Raw genomic sequence first — 13434 nt, 5'->3', positions numbered from 1 at the left:
AGGGTCAGGCAAGGAGTTTTTCTGTTCTTTGAATAGAGAAGATCATTGTAAAGAATCCCCTCCAAAAAGAATGGAACTATATATATATATATATACGTGTGTGTGTGTGTCACTTTCCAATGGCCGGGGTGGCCCTCCAAAAAAATCAGAGTCCTTGTTTAGAAGATCGAACAAATACTCTATCACGATATGAGAGAGAGAGAGAGAGAGGGAGAGAGAGATAGAAGAGTGAATATAGGCCATAGAGAAAATGACAATGTATTTCACCGATTGTGAATATATGAGGGCCCAACCATTGGGGTGGCTCCTCTTCCAACCCCGCTCCTTTTTTATTTTTTATTTTTTTTATTTTTATTATTTTTTTAGTTTTTATATTTTCTTTTCTTCACTAGCTCCTTCATTAAATTGGCACTGTACGTACCTTCTTTTTCTATATGCTAATCCTCTCCATTAAGTTTGATAGAGTTGTTTAATGTATCAAAAACGATTATTGTCGAATTGTTTACATGTGAGAGCTAGGTTGATTATAACTTAATAACATCTGAGTAATATTGTCTACATCGCTTTATTTTTGTTTGGAATCTTGTAAATCTGTTTTTTTTTTTAGGTGAAAGAACACAAATGATGTATAGCCAAACATGTCTATTTTTTTTTTTAATCAGCCAAACATGTCTATTAATACTACAGGAAACCATTTCTTCAGATATTTTCTTGTTCTTTCAGATATATAGACATTATGGTCTAAAACAAATTGCGTGTCAAATCGTCTCAATCTAAGAGTGAAAAACGTTTGCATGTTTTTTGTTTTTCTTCTCGTCATTCATTTATGTCATGTCCTTTTCCGGCTTTGCCTATATAAAGCAGTGCATGTCCATCAGCACAGCATTGCTTAACGAAAACTTCTTCCTAGCTAGCTTTTCCTTTTAAATTATCCGATCCATAGATCAATTATGGACTGCAAGAAGCCATTGCGGGCTGAGCAGCAAAGTTTAGCATGCCAGATAAAGTCTGAAGCCTTGGATATGATACAACAAAGACGACGATCTGCCAATTATAAGCCCAACATCTGGAAATATGATTATTTACAATCTCTTACCAGCATATATGATGTGCGAATCATTTCCACTCATATTCTTTTTAAATAAACGTTTATGTTTTTACTTTTTTTTGGTTTATTTATTTATTTTTTAATAATTTCCACTTCTTTTCAGAGATTATTATAATTCGCGCGTGGCGATTTGTGCAGGGACTGGAATATAAAAGACGAGCAGAGAAGCTGACAGAGGTTGTAAGGAGTAAATTTGCTGAAGCAGTTGGCTTACTGGCTAAGTTAGAGCTGATTGACAACGTAAAAAAGTTGGGCCTAGCCATCCACTTTGATATGGAAATCTTGGAGGCTCTAGACTCCATAGCGTCCATTAAGGAGAAAATCCTAAGCCAAGAAGAGGATCTCTATGCTATTGCACTATGCTTTAGGCTGCTTAGGCAGCATGGCTATTTTGTTTCACAAGGTAATTAAACTCTAAGCCTCCACGTAAAATATTTAATTGAAGACTAATTTTAAGTACTTAATTCCCATTTCACTTGACTAATGTGACCATACCCATCAACACTTATATTTTTTATTTTTATTTTTAATAGAGGTTGATCCCATGATTTATAGTTGTATGAGAGTCAAGTACATAACATTATTCTCAATTCATATGGAAGGAAAATGATGGAGATCGACAAGATTTGAATTCAAGACCCCTACTAGTACTCTTATACATGTTAAATGAGAACTTATCCCAAAAGGTCTAGGTTGTAGAATTGATGAATTTAATAATTTAACTAATATTCTAACAATGTCCTCCTAATTTTAAAAGTTTCCAATATAGGTGTTCTATATATCAGCCACTTTCAATCACTATATATATATATAAAACAAAAAAATAAATAAATAAACAGAAGGCCCATGGCGTTTTTTTTTTCACTAGTTTTTTTTTTCATTTTTTTATTTTATAAACAGAGGTATTTTGGTATATTTTTGTTCATTTTGTTATGACTTAATACAAAATCCTAACAGAATGATTGAAATAGGCTAATACATATTGCAAACTTTTTAACTTTGGGGAACATTATTACAAAAGCCACGATAGCTTGGAGGTGTAAATGAAATTTCCCTAAAATCTAAATAGAGTTTAAATCCTAATATCCAGTTAAAATTCACTCCCAATTAGATATTGCATGTTTCTAAATCCTGATCGATATCTAATTACTCCCGGCCATGCATGCATGATATGGAACTCAGATATGTTTAGCGGCTTCATGGATGAAAAGACGGGTGCATTCAGGAAAAGCATACACGCGAATTTCAAAGGAATGCTCGAGCTTTTGGAGGCCTCGTACTTGGCTTTAGAAGGAGAAAACATCCTGGATGAGGCCAAACAACTCTCAACTGCAATTCTCAAAGAAAACACTTGTAATTTGGACGGAAACCTTGCCAAACAAGTAGCCCATGCTTTGGAGCTTCCATCACAAAGGAGAGTACAGTGGTTTGACGTCAAATGGCACATCAACGTTTATGAGAAAGACAGGCACATGAACCCCATTCTACTTGAATTTGCTAAACTTAATTTCAACATAATTCAAGCCACACTTCAAAAAGATCTAAGGGAACTTTCCAGGTAACAAGGAAAGAAGCTAGCTTCTTTGTAACTATCTGATACATATAAGTTTATAACGTGCTCAAAACAGATATTATTAATACCTTTTTTGTCTCATTTAGCTAGGTGGTGGAGGAATTTGGGTGTCACAGAGAACTTGAATTTCGCAAGAGACAGACTGGTCGAAACTTTCATGTGCTCAGTGGGCTTTGCGTTCGAACCTCGGAACAAATGTTTCAGAAAATGGCTTACTAAAGTCCTTAATCTCATAGCTGTAATTGATGATGTTTATGATGTTTATGGCACATTGGAAGAACTAAATCATTTCACCACTGCCGTAAATAGGTTAGTGTAATTACTTCATATATATCACCATTGGAATTTTCAATAATACACAAGATTTGCTAAGAATTCTAAGTAACATATCGAAATTCAGGTGGGATGTCAGGGAAACTCAAGAGCTTCCAGAGTGCATGAAGATTTGCTTCTTAGCACTATACAATACAACTAATGAACTAGCTAATGAAATTCAAACGGGGAAGCGTGGTAACCAACTATTACCTCATCTAAAGAAAGTGGTACGTATACGTACTTGGTTACTTTATATTTAAAAAAACGCTACACATACTTTTACTTGTTATTTTATTTAAAAGTGAATTTCACTGAATATTTATTATCATTGAATTTTTTTAGTGAAAATCTCTTTTATTTTTGCTTGTTTTGTGTTAATAGTGGACAGATTTTTGTACTGCATTATTTGTGGAAGCAAAATGGTACAACATGGGCTATACACCATCCTTGCAAGAATATCTAAGTAATGCATGGATTTCATCATCCGGTTCTGTGATGTTGGTGCATGCATTCTTTTGTATAGAGCATGAGGTAGAAGAGGAGTTCGAAAATTTTCTCAAGAAAAACCAAGATCTTGTGTATAATATATCTATGATAATTCGACTTTGCAATGATCTGGGGACTTCAAAGGTGATTACTGTTTCTTTCAAATGAAAAATCTGCTTCGATCTTTCATTGCCTATATATTGGTTCATTATGAAAAAAATTGTACAATAACATGTAACAGGCTGAAATAGAAAGAGGCGATGTTCCTTCATCAATCATGTGTTACATGAGAGAAGAGAATGTTTCAGAGGAAATAGCTCGAAAGCACATCAAAGGGATGATAAACAAAACGTGGAAGAAAATAAATGGGCAATGCTTCACTCAATTACCCATGTTGCAGTCATTTGTGAATATTGCCGCAAATGTTGCTCGTGTGGCGAATGGACTCTACCATGACGGAGATGGATTTGGTGTTCAAGACCAAGAGACCCGGAGCAACATCTTGTCTTTGCTAGTTGAACCTCTCATGTTGTCCTGATTCGAAATTTCATACTAGGAAAACCTGCAGTCTTTGTCACTTTCCTATAACGTTGTGGATGTATAATATCTTATTTAGGGTTTGTGCGTGGCCTTGTCATTTTCATAAATAAAGAAAGAGTAGTAGAAATGTAGAATAAAGTCTCTATATAATTTAATAAAAGTAAATTTTATAGAATTCTCTGCACACAAGAAAAATATAAACAAGAATCAATGTCAAGAATAATTTAACGTGGTTCGGCAAGATTGCTTACGTCTATCGGCAACAATAACCATGTTTCTTCTTCACTACATAAACCAAAGTTAACAAAACACAATTCAAGTAAAAGTAAACCAACAATACAGTAAATTTTAAGGTACATTAACCATAACAGAGCTATTAATCTGTTTTTCTGCATATTATTTGGCTCGTGGAGTAAATGTGGACCTCAGAGATCAGCTAAGATATACATGAGCTTTGCCTAGGATCCAGTCAGTTCGATGAAGCACATTTTAACGTATATGTAAAGGACAGATATAAAAAGGATATGATCATGTGAGCCATATATATGCAAAACTTCAAAATAGTTAAAGGCTTCAATCTATCCACACAAGAAAGGATATTCTTTTTCCTAACCTATCCTCACAAATACACACATTTGAGAGCCAAAGAATATTATAGTGTTTAGGGACGGAAGCTGGCCCACTACATGTGCTGGAGCGTGAGCCCCACGCGTCTAAGCGTAGAACTCACTCGCTGGCGCGTGTTCCCCACACTCCGCGCAGTAGACTCCTCCGATTGCTCCTCCACCGTCACCACCGGCCTCCCAGCTCTCCACCGCCACCTTGCGATCCACTTTTTGCACTACACGCGCCAGAGCGTGAGCACCACGCTCCCGAGTGCTCTCCACGCCCCGAACAGTAGCTTAATTCCTCTGGCCACTCCTCCACCTTTACCATTGTCGTCACTACTGGTTCCTGGGTTTTGTGTTGCATTTCCGTTTGATTTTATTTTTCTGTTTTTTCCTTTGTTTTAATGTATTTCTTGTTGTTTTGTTTGGGTTTTGTGGGTTTTAATCTCCCTTTGCATTTAGGGTTTAATTTTGTTGCCGAGACTAGTGCTTCCGGAGACAGTACTCCCTTCTCATTGGTTCTAAATTCGGATCTTACCAATGCCTTCCCTATACTTACTTTGTTAGATTGAGCCTTTGACCATCTCATTTAAAAACCAATTTGTGTTCAGTAAGGGAAGCCAAATCCTTTTATGACATTCAAAATTGCACCCCGCAAGGTATGTTCTAAGAGTCATCCAAGTGAGCAGAGTGACATTATTGAATCTCAACAATCCCTCCCTCAACATGACGCTCCCGCGACTCAAACCCATGACCTTAGCTCTGATACCATTTGTTGGATCGGGCCTTTGACCATCTCATCTAAAAATCAATTGGTGTCCAGTAAGGGAAGTCAAATCCTTTTATGGCATTCGAAATCGCACCCCGCAATGCATGTTCTAAGAGCCGTCAAAGTGAGCAGAGCGGCATTATTGAACCTCAACAGACTTCCTTCGGATGGTTGATGTTCTGTGTTGGGAGTGCAGATGGGTTTGGACCTCATGAGGTTCTTACACATGTAATTAGGGTTTGTAAACTTCTTGATGTTTATGACTTTTCATGTATTCCTTTTGCTTTTAAAACAGCTTTATGTGGTCCTTTGGAGAGGACTGGGCTAATTATTTGGCCAATTTCCTACTTTGTTACTATTACCTGCATGATTAATTTCTGTGTTTGGGTCTATTGTAGGGTTGTAGGGGAGCCCACCCCTTTTTCGGTATTTTGATTACTTGTAATCCTTCCCTAATTTGATTAGAAAAAAAAAAAAAAGAAAAAAAAAAAGGAGGATGGAAGCTGGCTCGGCCTCCTCTAGTGCGCGCGCGCACACACACACACACACACATATATGGCCTAAAATTTGTATTAACCCCGATTAAATTAGGTTTGATCCTTCATTCATATTTTGATCTTTTCATGGAAAATCTTAATTTTGTCCCTCATTGAAGAAATTCATAAAGCTAATAGAAATGTAAAAGAATAGCGAAATAAAATAAATAACACTACAAAAAAAAGGACATTTTCTGACGTGGCTACAGTACCTATTTTGTTGCCACGTCAGAAAATTTCTGACGTGCAACTTTTAAAACGTCAGAAATTTTTTTTCTGACGTGTAAATAGTGACACGTCAGAAAATTCTGACGTTTTAGATGTTGGAGCGTCAGAAAAATATTACAAATTTAAAAAATTTAAAAATGATATAATTTCCCACGCCGCAGTAATCAAGCACGCCGGTAGCTGGGCGTAGAGTGGTCCGCCACGTCAATTTTTTCCTCGACGTATAAACCACCACGCCAAATGTTATATATATATATATATATATATATATATATATATATATATATAATTTTTATAGTTTATTTCTCGACGTGTATGACACTGCACGCCGTGAAATTACCTCGATTGGCCCCCTTTAGGCGGGATTTTGAACTTCTTTCCCTCTTTTTATTTCCCCCCTCAACTTTTTCCCACTTATTATTTTTTAACTCTTCATTTTTTTTCCCAGCACATTCTCTCTCCTGTCTCAATCTCCTTGCATCACTTTTTTTTTTTCCTAGCTGCTTCTCTGCAGTCTGCACGGCACCTCTAGAGGATGAAGAGAAACAAAAGGTGAAGGGGAAAAATTGAGAAGCATGCAGCAGATCGAAGAAAGCAGAAGAAGAAGAAAAAGAAAAGGAGAAGAGAAGAAGAAGAAAAAAAAAAGAAAAAAAAGGAGAAGAGAAGAAGAAGAAGAAGAGGAGAAGATCGATAAGAAGATTTTCTGGGTTTTTCAGATTGATTTTTTGATTTCTTGATGGTTGGTTTTAATTTTTTGAAGATGTTTTCGGTTTGAGTTTTTGAAAATATTTTCAAAAACTCAAACCATGGTGCAGATCTGCACCATGGAGATAGAAAAGAACAGGGAGAGAGTGAGAAAATTAAATGGAGAAATGGGAGCTAGAGCTGGAGAAAAGAAGAGAGAGAGAGAGAATTGAGAAAAGAAGAAAGGGAGTGGCCGGCCATGGTGCAGAGGAATGCCCAAAAAAATGGAAAATTAAAATTTAATTAATAAATTTTTTAATTAAAAAAAAAATCAGAAAAAATTTAAGAAAATAAAAATTAATATTTTATTTAATTTTTCAATTTTCTGACGTGGTAGAAATACCACGTCAGAAAATTTTCTGACGTGTGACAAAGTAAAACGTCAGAATTTTTTGACGTTTTACCCACTCACATATCAGGAAATTTTTTTTTTTTCTGACATCTATGTTTCTGACACTCGACACGCGTCAGAAACGACCCGTCAGAAAAATTTCCTGACGCGTCAGACACTAAAAAACGTCAGAAATCTCCTGTCATAAAAAAATTGTTTTTTTGTAGTGTAACACAAAAGATTTTACGTGATTCGGTCTATGACCTACATCCATAGATAAAACCCTAAAGGCCACATCATACTCTTATTCAATTGATTTATTTTACAATACAAATCATCCATACTTATAGAGAAAATATATATGATAGGTGAATACAATACAAATAAGGTAATCAAATCACAAGAATTTGATTATCAATTATAAGGTTTTGATAATCAATCGATCACAATGATTTGATATGCAATTGCAACGATTTGATTGTAATCACAAATATATGGAAATATATTATAACACTCATAATGTCATATTTTGTGGTTGAGGAGTGATAAGGACCACATAGAAGTTTTGATTGAAAATAGACTCCTTCAAAAGTTCAATGTGCACGGAGAAGTTCTATTAAAGTCGCTATCAATATGTTACTAATTAACGTATTGTTATAGAATATAAACCAAATGATTAAATTCATATATTTCTACCATTTTAAACTTTTAGGATAAGTTGTAATTTAACATATTATCAAAAGAGATTGAGGTTTTGAGTTTAAACATTGTTTCCGTCATTCACCTCTCATTTTAATTAAATATTATACTTGTTGGCCCTACTAAGAGAGAGTTTAAACCTTACAAGTAATTATAGGGAAGTGTTAGAAAGCTTAAGCTTTTAGATAAATATTGATTTAATACGCATGGACATGAATACAGTCATCGTGAAGGCCAATAAAAAGTCTATTCAAGTCACCGTTGAAACGAAATGTATCAACACTAAACTGAGAGTACGAAGATTTGTTTTCAAGAGTACGAAGATTTGTTTCCCTTTTATTTTATATTATTTTATGGTGTTGGGCCGAGCTTTTGGGGAGTGGGCTTGCCATGAACGGGCTTTGCCCGCACTCAATTTGGGTGAAGATTATTTTCATACAATCACCCACCAACCCAAAGTCACGAAAGGCTCAGCCTATTATATTTCTAATAAGCAAAACAATCTCGTGGGCTTGGCTCAATTGAAATCCTGTTAATATTGTTACATGAAGGTGAACTGTATTATATATAGGAAATTTTACTATATTATCCCCTTGTGTCAAATTATATATTAATATCGTGAAAAATAATAGGACAAAATTGAGTTAGAAGAAATTATTTTAATTCCTTTTAATGTATTTTTAATATAAACTAATATATGTCATGCATTTTTTAAAAAATATATATGAGAATTACGTGTTATAATAATAAATTAGATTGAGAAAATTTATTCTAATTTAAACTAAAATTTCTTAAAATTATTTACTAATTTAAACAGGGAAAAAGGAAAAAATAATTTTTTCTTTCCTAAAAAATTGGTATTGAATTGTTGATTTTTTGTTTTTTGTTTTCTAATTTTATGACTTAATTCTAAAAATGCTTTCTCTCATAAGGAAAAAAAGAACCAAAAGCTTTAAGTAAAAAATTAGGGTAAAGTTCACTTGACTCCCTTAAACTACTACTCTAATGACAATCTACCTCCTAAACTATCAATTGCCACAATTTACTTTCCAAACTATCAAAACAATGACAATGTATCTCTCAATGCTAATAAAATGACGAAATTACCCTTACAGAATTTTCAATAAGACAAAAATATTCTTAAAAATTTGAAAGAAAATTAAATTTTAGTATTTTTGTTTTTTATTTTAGTAAGGGTAATTTCATAATTTGTTAAAATTTGGGGTAAATTGTCGCAATTGATAGTTTAAGGGGTAGATTATCATTGGGATGGTAGTTTGAGGGGTTAAGTGGACTTTACCTAAAAAATTAATTTCCATTATATATTTAAGATAAAAAATAACAATTTATGTAAGCTTTAATCAATATTTTTATATAATAGCTGCCAGGACCGTATGAGTAATCTGTGAAAGTATTGATCTTATTTTCTCATTTAATTATGCTAAGATATATGGCAGTGTCTATGTTGTTGTTAAAAAGCTAAAATTAAAAGGCTTATAAAACATTAAAAATACCAAATTCGGGAAAAAAAAAAAAAAAAAGGATATAATTTTCCAAAAGAGGAAGACACAGGGGATCGGACGGTGCACGCGGCACGATCTGATTGATAAGCAAAGAATTAGAGAGAGAAGCAGAGAAGGAGAATTGAGGTCCGTGAACCGGAGGAAATCCCCTCGTCCCCTCTCTTCTCTCAGAAGCATCAAACAGAAGAAGAATAAGAAGAACAAATCAAACTCACCTATACACCGAGAGAGAGAGAGAGAGAGAGAGGAAATGTCGAAGAAGAAAGCGAGTGGGAACACCATGACTCTCAAGGACTTCCATGGCGGCTCTATCCCCACTGATCTCCCTCTCCCCTCTGCTCCAGGCGTGTAAGTACCTTTTTTTTACCCTCTTCTCTTCGATTCCTCTTTCTTTCTTATCCGTTCGATTTATTTCCTATTGCTAATTCACGTTAACAACGGTTAACCCTTTGATTTGAGCACAAATCATTGTTAAAAAAAATATCTCTAATATGAGCTACTGGATCTGCAAGTACAAACCCTAGTTGATTTTTTATTTTTTATTTTTGATGAATTGTTTGTTTTATTAGAATTGTGAGGCCGTCGGATCGTCCGGGTTACGAGCGCCCGAACGCGTGGGGAAACCCGATGGGGAGACCCGACCACCGCACTCGGCCGCACTCGTCGCCTGCGACGAGGCATTTCGACGATAAGACTCCGTTTCTCGCACATACCGTGCGCATTGGCCGGAACTTCGACGAAGATGAGCGGAAGCCCCTTGATGGGGTCTCTGCCCCCCGCCGGACTGTCAGTGATGAGAGCATTCAGGTCCTGCCTGCCCGTGCTGAGCCAAAGCCTGAGTATGGGGCAGTCGGGGGTTTATCGGGTCGGCAGGGGAATTCATATGCAGAGAAGGTCAACGAGGCGGCTTATGCTGGGGTTGGTTCACAGAATTTAGGTGGGAATGGTGGGCAGGGAGTTGGTGGGGCTTATCCGAATGTGTGGGCGGTGAGGAAGGAGGCGGCGGGGGTTAGTGAACCGGTGCAACAATCTGCCTGGTCTGGACCAACTGCTGTTTTGAAGTTGGCTCATGCCAGCGCGCTTGAGAAGGTATCTTCGGGTAGATGGCAATCGAAGCATTCATTCCATTCTCAGGCAGATATTGAGGTTGTTATGTCATCCGAAACAGAGAGTGGCTTTCAGTCCAAGAGTTATGTTAATAGCAGCTATGATAGGGTGGATGTTGTGGGTGTGAGAGAACATTATGACACAACATTGGCGAGGCAGACGGAGAGGGTTCTGAATGTTGAGGATGGGGTTCGGGTTGCTAGGAAGGAGTTGCCAGATTATGGACGGGCTGGGGCTCCTATGTATTCAGAAGTAAAAGAGAGGAACCCGGCAATTCTTATAGATAGGACTCAACTGGCTCATAATGATGGAAAACTTAGTGGATCTGAATTGCAGCCCCCAGTGCCTCCAGAACCATCAGAGCGACCTAAGTTGAAGTTGCTTCCAAGAACAAAGCCACTTGAAAGTTCAGAGCAGCCTGTTGTTGATCATACACAGGTATCAGCAAGGTTACTCTATGGGGATTTACTAATAATATAAGAAAAGGAATGTTGAGTTCACTTTGCAATCCACTTAGTTCCTTGTATCTCATTACTTGTAGGGGCATCAACGGGTGAGTGACATTGTTCATGCTGAAACTGTTAATGAAGCCTATGCAAACACGAATCCTGCAAAACCTAGCATAGCTAGCAGTGACAGTGGGAAGCAGGCTGTGGAGCGTTCCAAATTGAATTTAAAGCCCAAGTTGAATTTAAAGCCTCGGTCACAACCCGTTGAGCAATCAGAAGGAAACATTGAAAGAGAGAGGTCAGTAACTGATTTGTTTTTTTTTTTTTTTGGCAGTGCTCCTTGTTGTTGGTTCTTTCTATATGTATATAGATATTTGTAATTAGGATGACAAATACAACGGTATGATGCAAGTTTTAAAGCATACTCTCTGAATTAAACACTCAACTACAAAAAATTGATACTTTTTTTAATTTTTTTGACTATTCAAAGCCGGAGAGGGGGAATACAAAAAATTGATACTTCAGACATTAGAATAGCTTACTATCTTATGTACATCATGTTAAATTCGTATCCTTTAGTCTCTTTATTGAAATCCTGATTATACAGGTTTGAGAAGTCTGTATATGTAGCTTTTAGAACAGCCTTGCAACTTTTAATGAATCTTTTGGATGACCTTGAATCTTGAGCTGAGAGATTGTTTTTCCTTCGAAGTTATATTTCATTTGGGTTCTCTTCCCTTAAGTTGAGTGTGTCATACGATTTTGTATAAAATTTACATATTTGCATATGCTAGTAAAAGTTGATGTTGTCAGTCCTCTACATTACCTTTTTGGGTCTTTGAATGTCATATCCACAGATTTTTTTTATTGCACTATATATATGAGTTGTTATTATTACCTGCATATATTTTACGTATGGAATCTACAGTAAGGATGGAATTTTCCTTCAACCCAGTTTATAAGATTGTCATGTGTCCTCCTCATATGCTTTTTTTAATAGCATTAACAAAGTTGGAAGAAATTCTATTAAAAAAGCATGTGCTTCTCAATTTTCTTTTTTAATAGCATTAACGGAGTTGGAAGAAATTCTATTAAAAAAGCATATACTTCTCGTATGTTAAGGGAAACATAACAATTTTATAAATTGGGTTGGAGGAAAACTCTGTCTTTATGGTAATGGTAATATTCTAACTTGTGGGTAGTCGAATATGAGCCAATCGGTTGCTATGGTAGTAGAGTGGCACGCTTATTAACAAATTTTGAATCAACTTGTTTTTTATTTCTTGCATTCAGTATGCTATACCATTTTGGTTCTTCTATTCTTGAAAAAAATATGACATGATTCAAATTGCAGTTGTTGACTACAAAATGGGGGTTTCCTTCTCCCAATCCCACCTCCAAACCATTACATGCATTGAACTCCAATCTATCCTTAATGGAAGAGGGTTATTTGGCAACATCAATTTAGTCAATTAAAAAGAGGTCCTCAAAGACAGAAGCAGCCGAGGAGCTTATGCATTAGCGTGGACCTCGGAAAGCTGTGTCTCTTGTGGTAGAGGATCCGATAGAAACAACGGCATCTCAGAAAGCCAGGGCTGTAGTCCTTAGGGACCCCTGTCAGCTCTTGGCTCGCTATGGTGCCTACACGTTTATCCGCACAGTTAAATACTTATCAAAAAAAAAATTTAGTCAATTTAGTAGTAGTATCAGGCTTCACTTGTTAGAACATTGTAAGTTTGTAACAATCAAAACATAGACAAGACTGGAATCAAAAGCCTTTGTTGGCCACTGAATAGGTACATCAATATGTAAAGAATAGCTTTTCATTGATTTTGCACCTGGGTTTGATTCATGTATTAGGGTGTTCAAGTTAAACTATCTGGTTGGGATGTTTTGCTCTATACAACTATGGGTTTTGTAAAGTTTGAGGAAGGTCCTATATTCTTTGAAATCATTGATCATAAGAGTTTTGATCTTGGTTTTAGAGGACTGATCATGAGAGACCCGGGTTATGTTTGGTGGTAACAACTATCACGGTGCAATTGTAGCTTGTGGAGAGATTTATTGGATTGTAGTACTCTTCCCTTCTATTGTGAAATCTCGATTATAAGTACACAAGAGAAACACCTAACTAGAAAAAGATAAAAGATAAAAAAAATATTCATAAAAAAAAAGAAAGAATAAGAAGTCATGAAAACTAGAAATATGAAAGCAATTATAAGCAGTCATCCAATGGTATAGGGTATTGAAAAAAAGGCCCCTTTTTTTTGACAAGTAATCGAACAATTTTTTTTAAAGCCTAAAGCGCCCATAAGTACACAAAAAGTATACAAAAGGAAACACCTAACTAGAAATTTCAAAACCCCCTAAAAACACCAAGACAAGAGCCTCCACGTGCACACACGGCTAACTGCTCCA

The 13434-nt window shown here is 36.0% G+C and overlaps 2 protein-coding genes across 2 annotated transcripts; both read left to right on the top strand.

The window, feature by feature from the left end:
• Positions 1–905: 905 nt before the first annotated feature.
• On the top strand, positions 906–4153 carry LOC132171894 (alpha-farnesene synthase-like). The gene is made up of 7 exons (XM_059583307.1): positions 906–1109; positions 1247–1511; positions 2291–2666; positions 2772–2990; positions 3082–3223; positions 3378–3626; positions 3724–4153. The coding sequence occupies exons 1-7, from the start codon at positions 951–953 to the stop codon at positions 4018–4020; spliced, it is 1707 nt and encodes a 568-aa protein (XP_059439290.1). The 5' UTR covers positions 906–950; the 3' UTR covers positions 4021–4153.
• Positions 4154–9550: 5397 nt separating this feature from the next.
• Positions 9551–11699, top strand: LOC132171896 (uncharacterized). The gene is made up of 3 exons (XM_059583308.1): positions 9551–9808; positions 10030–11005; positions 11109–11699. The coding sequence occupies exons 1-3, from the start codon at positions 9711–9713 to the stop codon at positions 11394–11396; spliced, it is 1362 nt and encodes a 453-aa protein (XP_059439291.1). The 5' UTR covers positions 9551–9710; the 3' UTR covers positions 11397–11699.
• Positions 11700–13434: the final 1735 nt, after the last annotated feature.

Source organism: Corylus avellana, chromosome ca2 (assembly GCF_901000735.1).
Source record: "Corylus avellana chromosome ca2, CavTom2PMs-1.0".
Taxonomy (NCBI): Eukaryota; Viridiplantae; Streptophyta; class Magnoliopsida; order Fagales; family Betulaceae; genus Corylus; species Corylus avellana.
This window is presented reverse-complemented; position numbering and strand designations above follow the sequence as displayed.

What these genes read in the sequence shown, in the direction of transcription:
- LOC132171894 (XM_059583307.1), top strand. Translation starts at nt 951, where the DNA reads ATGGACTGCAAGAAGCCATTGCGGGCTGAGCAGCAAAGTTTAGCATGC. An exon ending in TGGCTATTTTGTTTCACAAG is followed by an intron (nt 1,512 to 2,290) that starts GTAATTAAACTC and finishes TATGGAACTCAG; the next exon opens with ATATGTTTAGCGGCTTCATG. An exon ending in ATGATCTGGGGACTTCAAAG is followed by an intron (nt 3,627 to 3,723) that starts GTGATTACTGTT and finishes AACATGTAACAG; the next exon opens with GCTGAAATAGAAAGAGGCGA.
- LOC132171896 (XM_059583308.1), top strand. Translation starts at nt 9,711, where the DNA reads ATGTCGAAGAAGAAAGCGAGTGGGAACACCATGACTCTCAAGGACTTC. An exon ending in CTCCCCTCTGCTCCAGGCGT is followed by an intron (nt 9,809 to 10,029) that starts GTAAGTACCTTT and finishes TTGTTTTATTAG; the next exon opens with AATTGTGAGGCCGTCGGATC. An exon ending in CTGTTGTTGATCATACACAG is followed by an intron (nt 11,006 to 11,108) that starts GTATCAGCAAGG and finishes CATTACTTGTAG; the next exon opens with GGGCATCAACGGGTGAGTGA.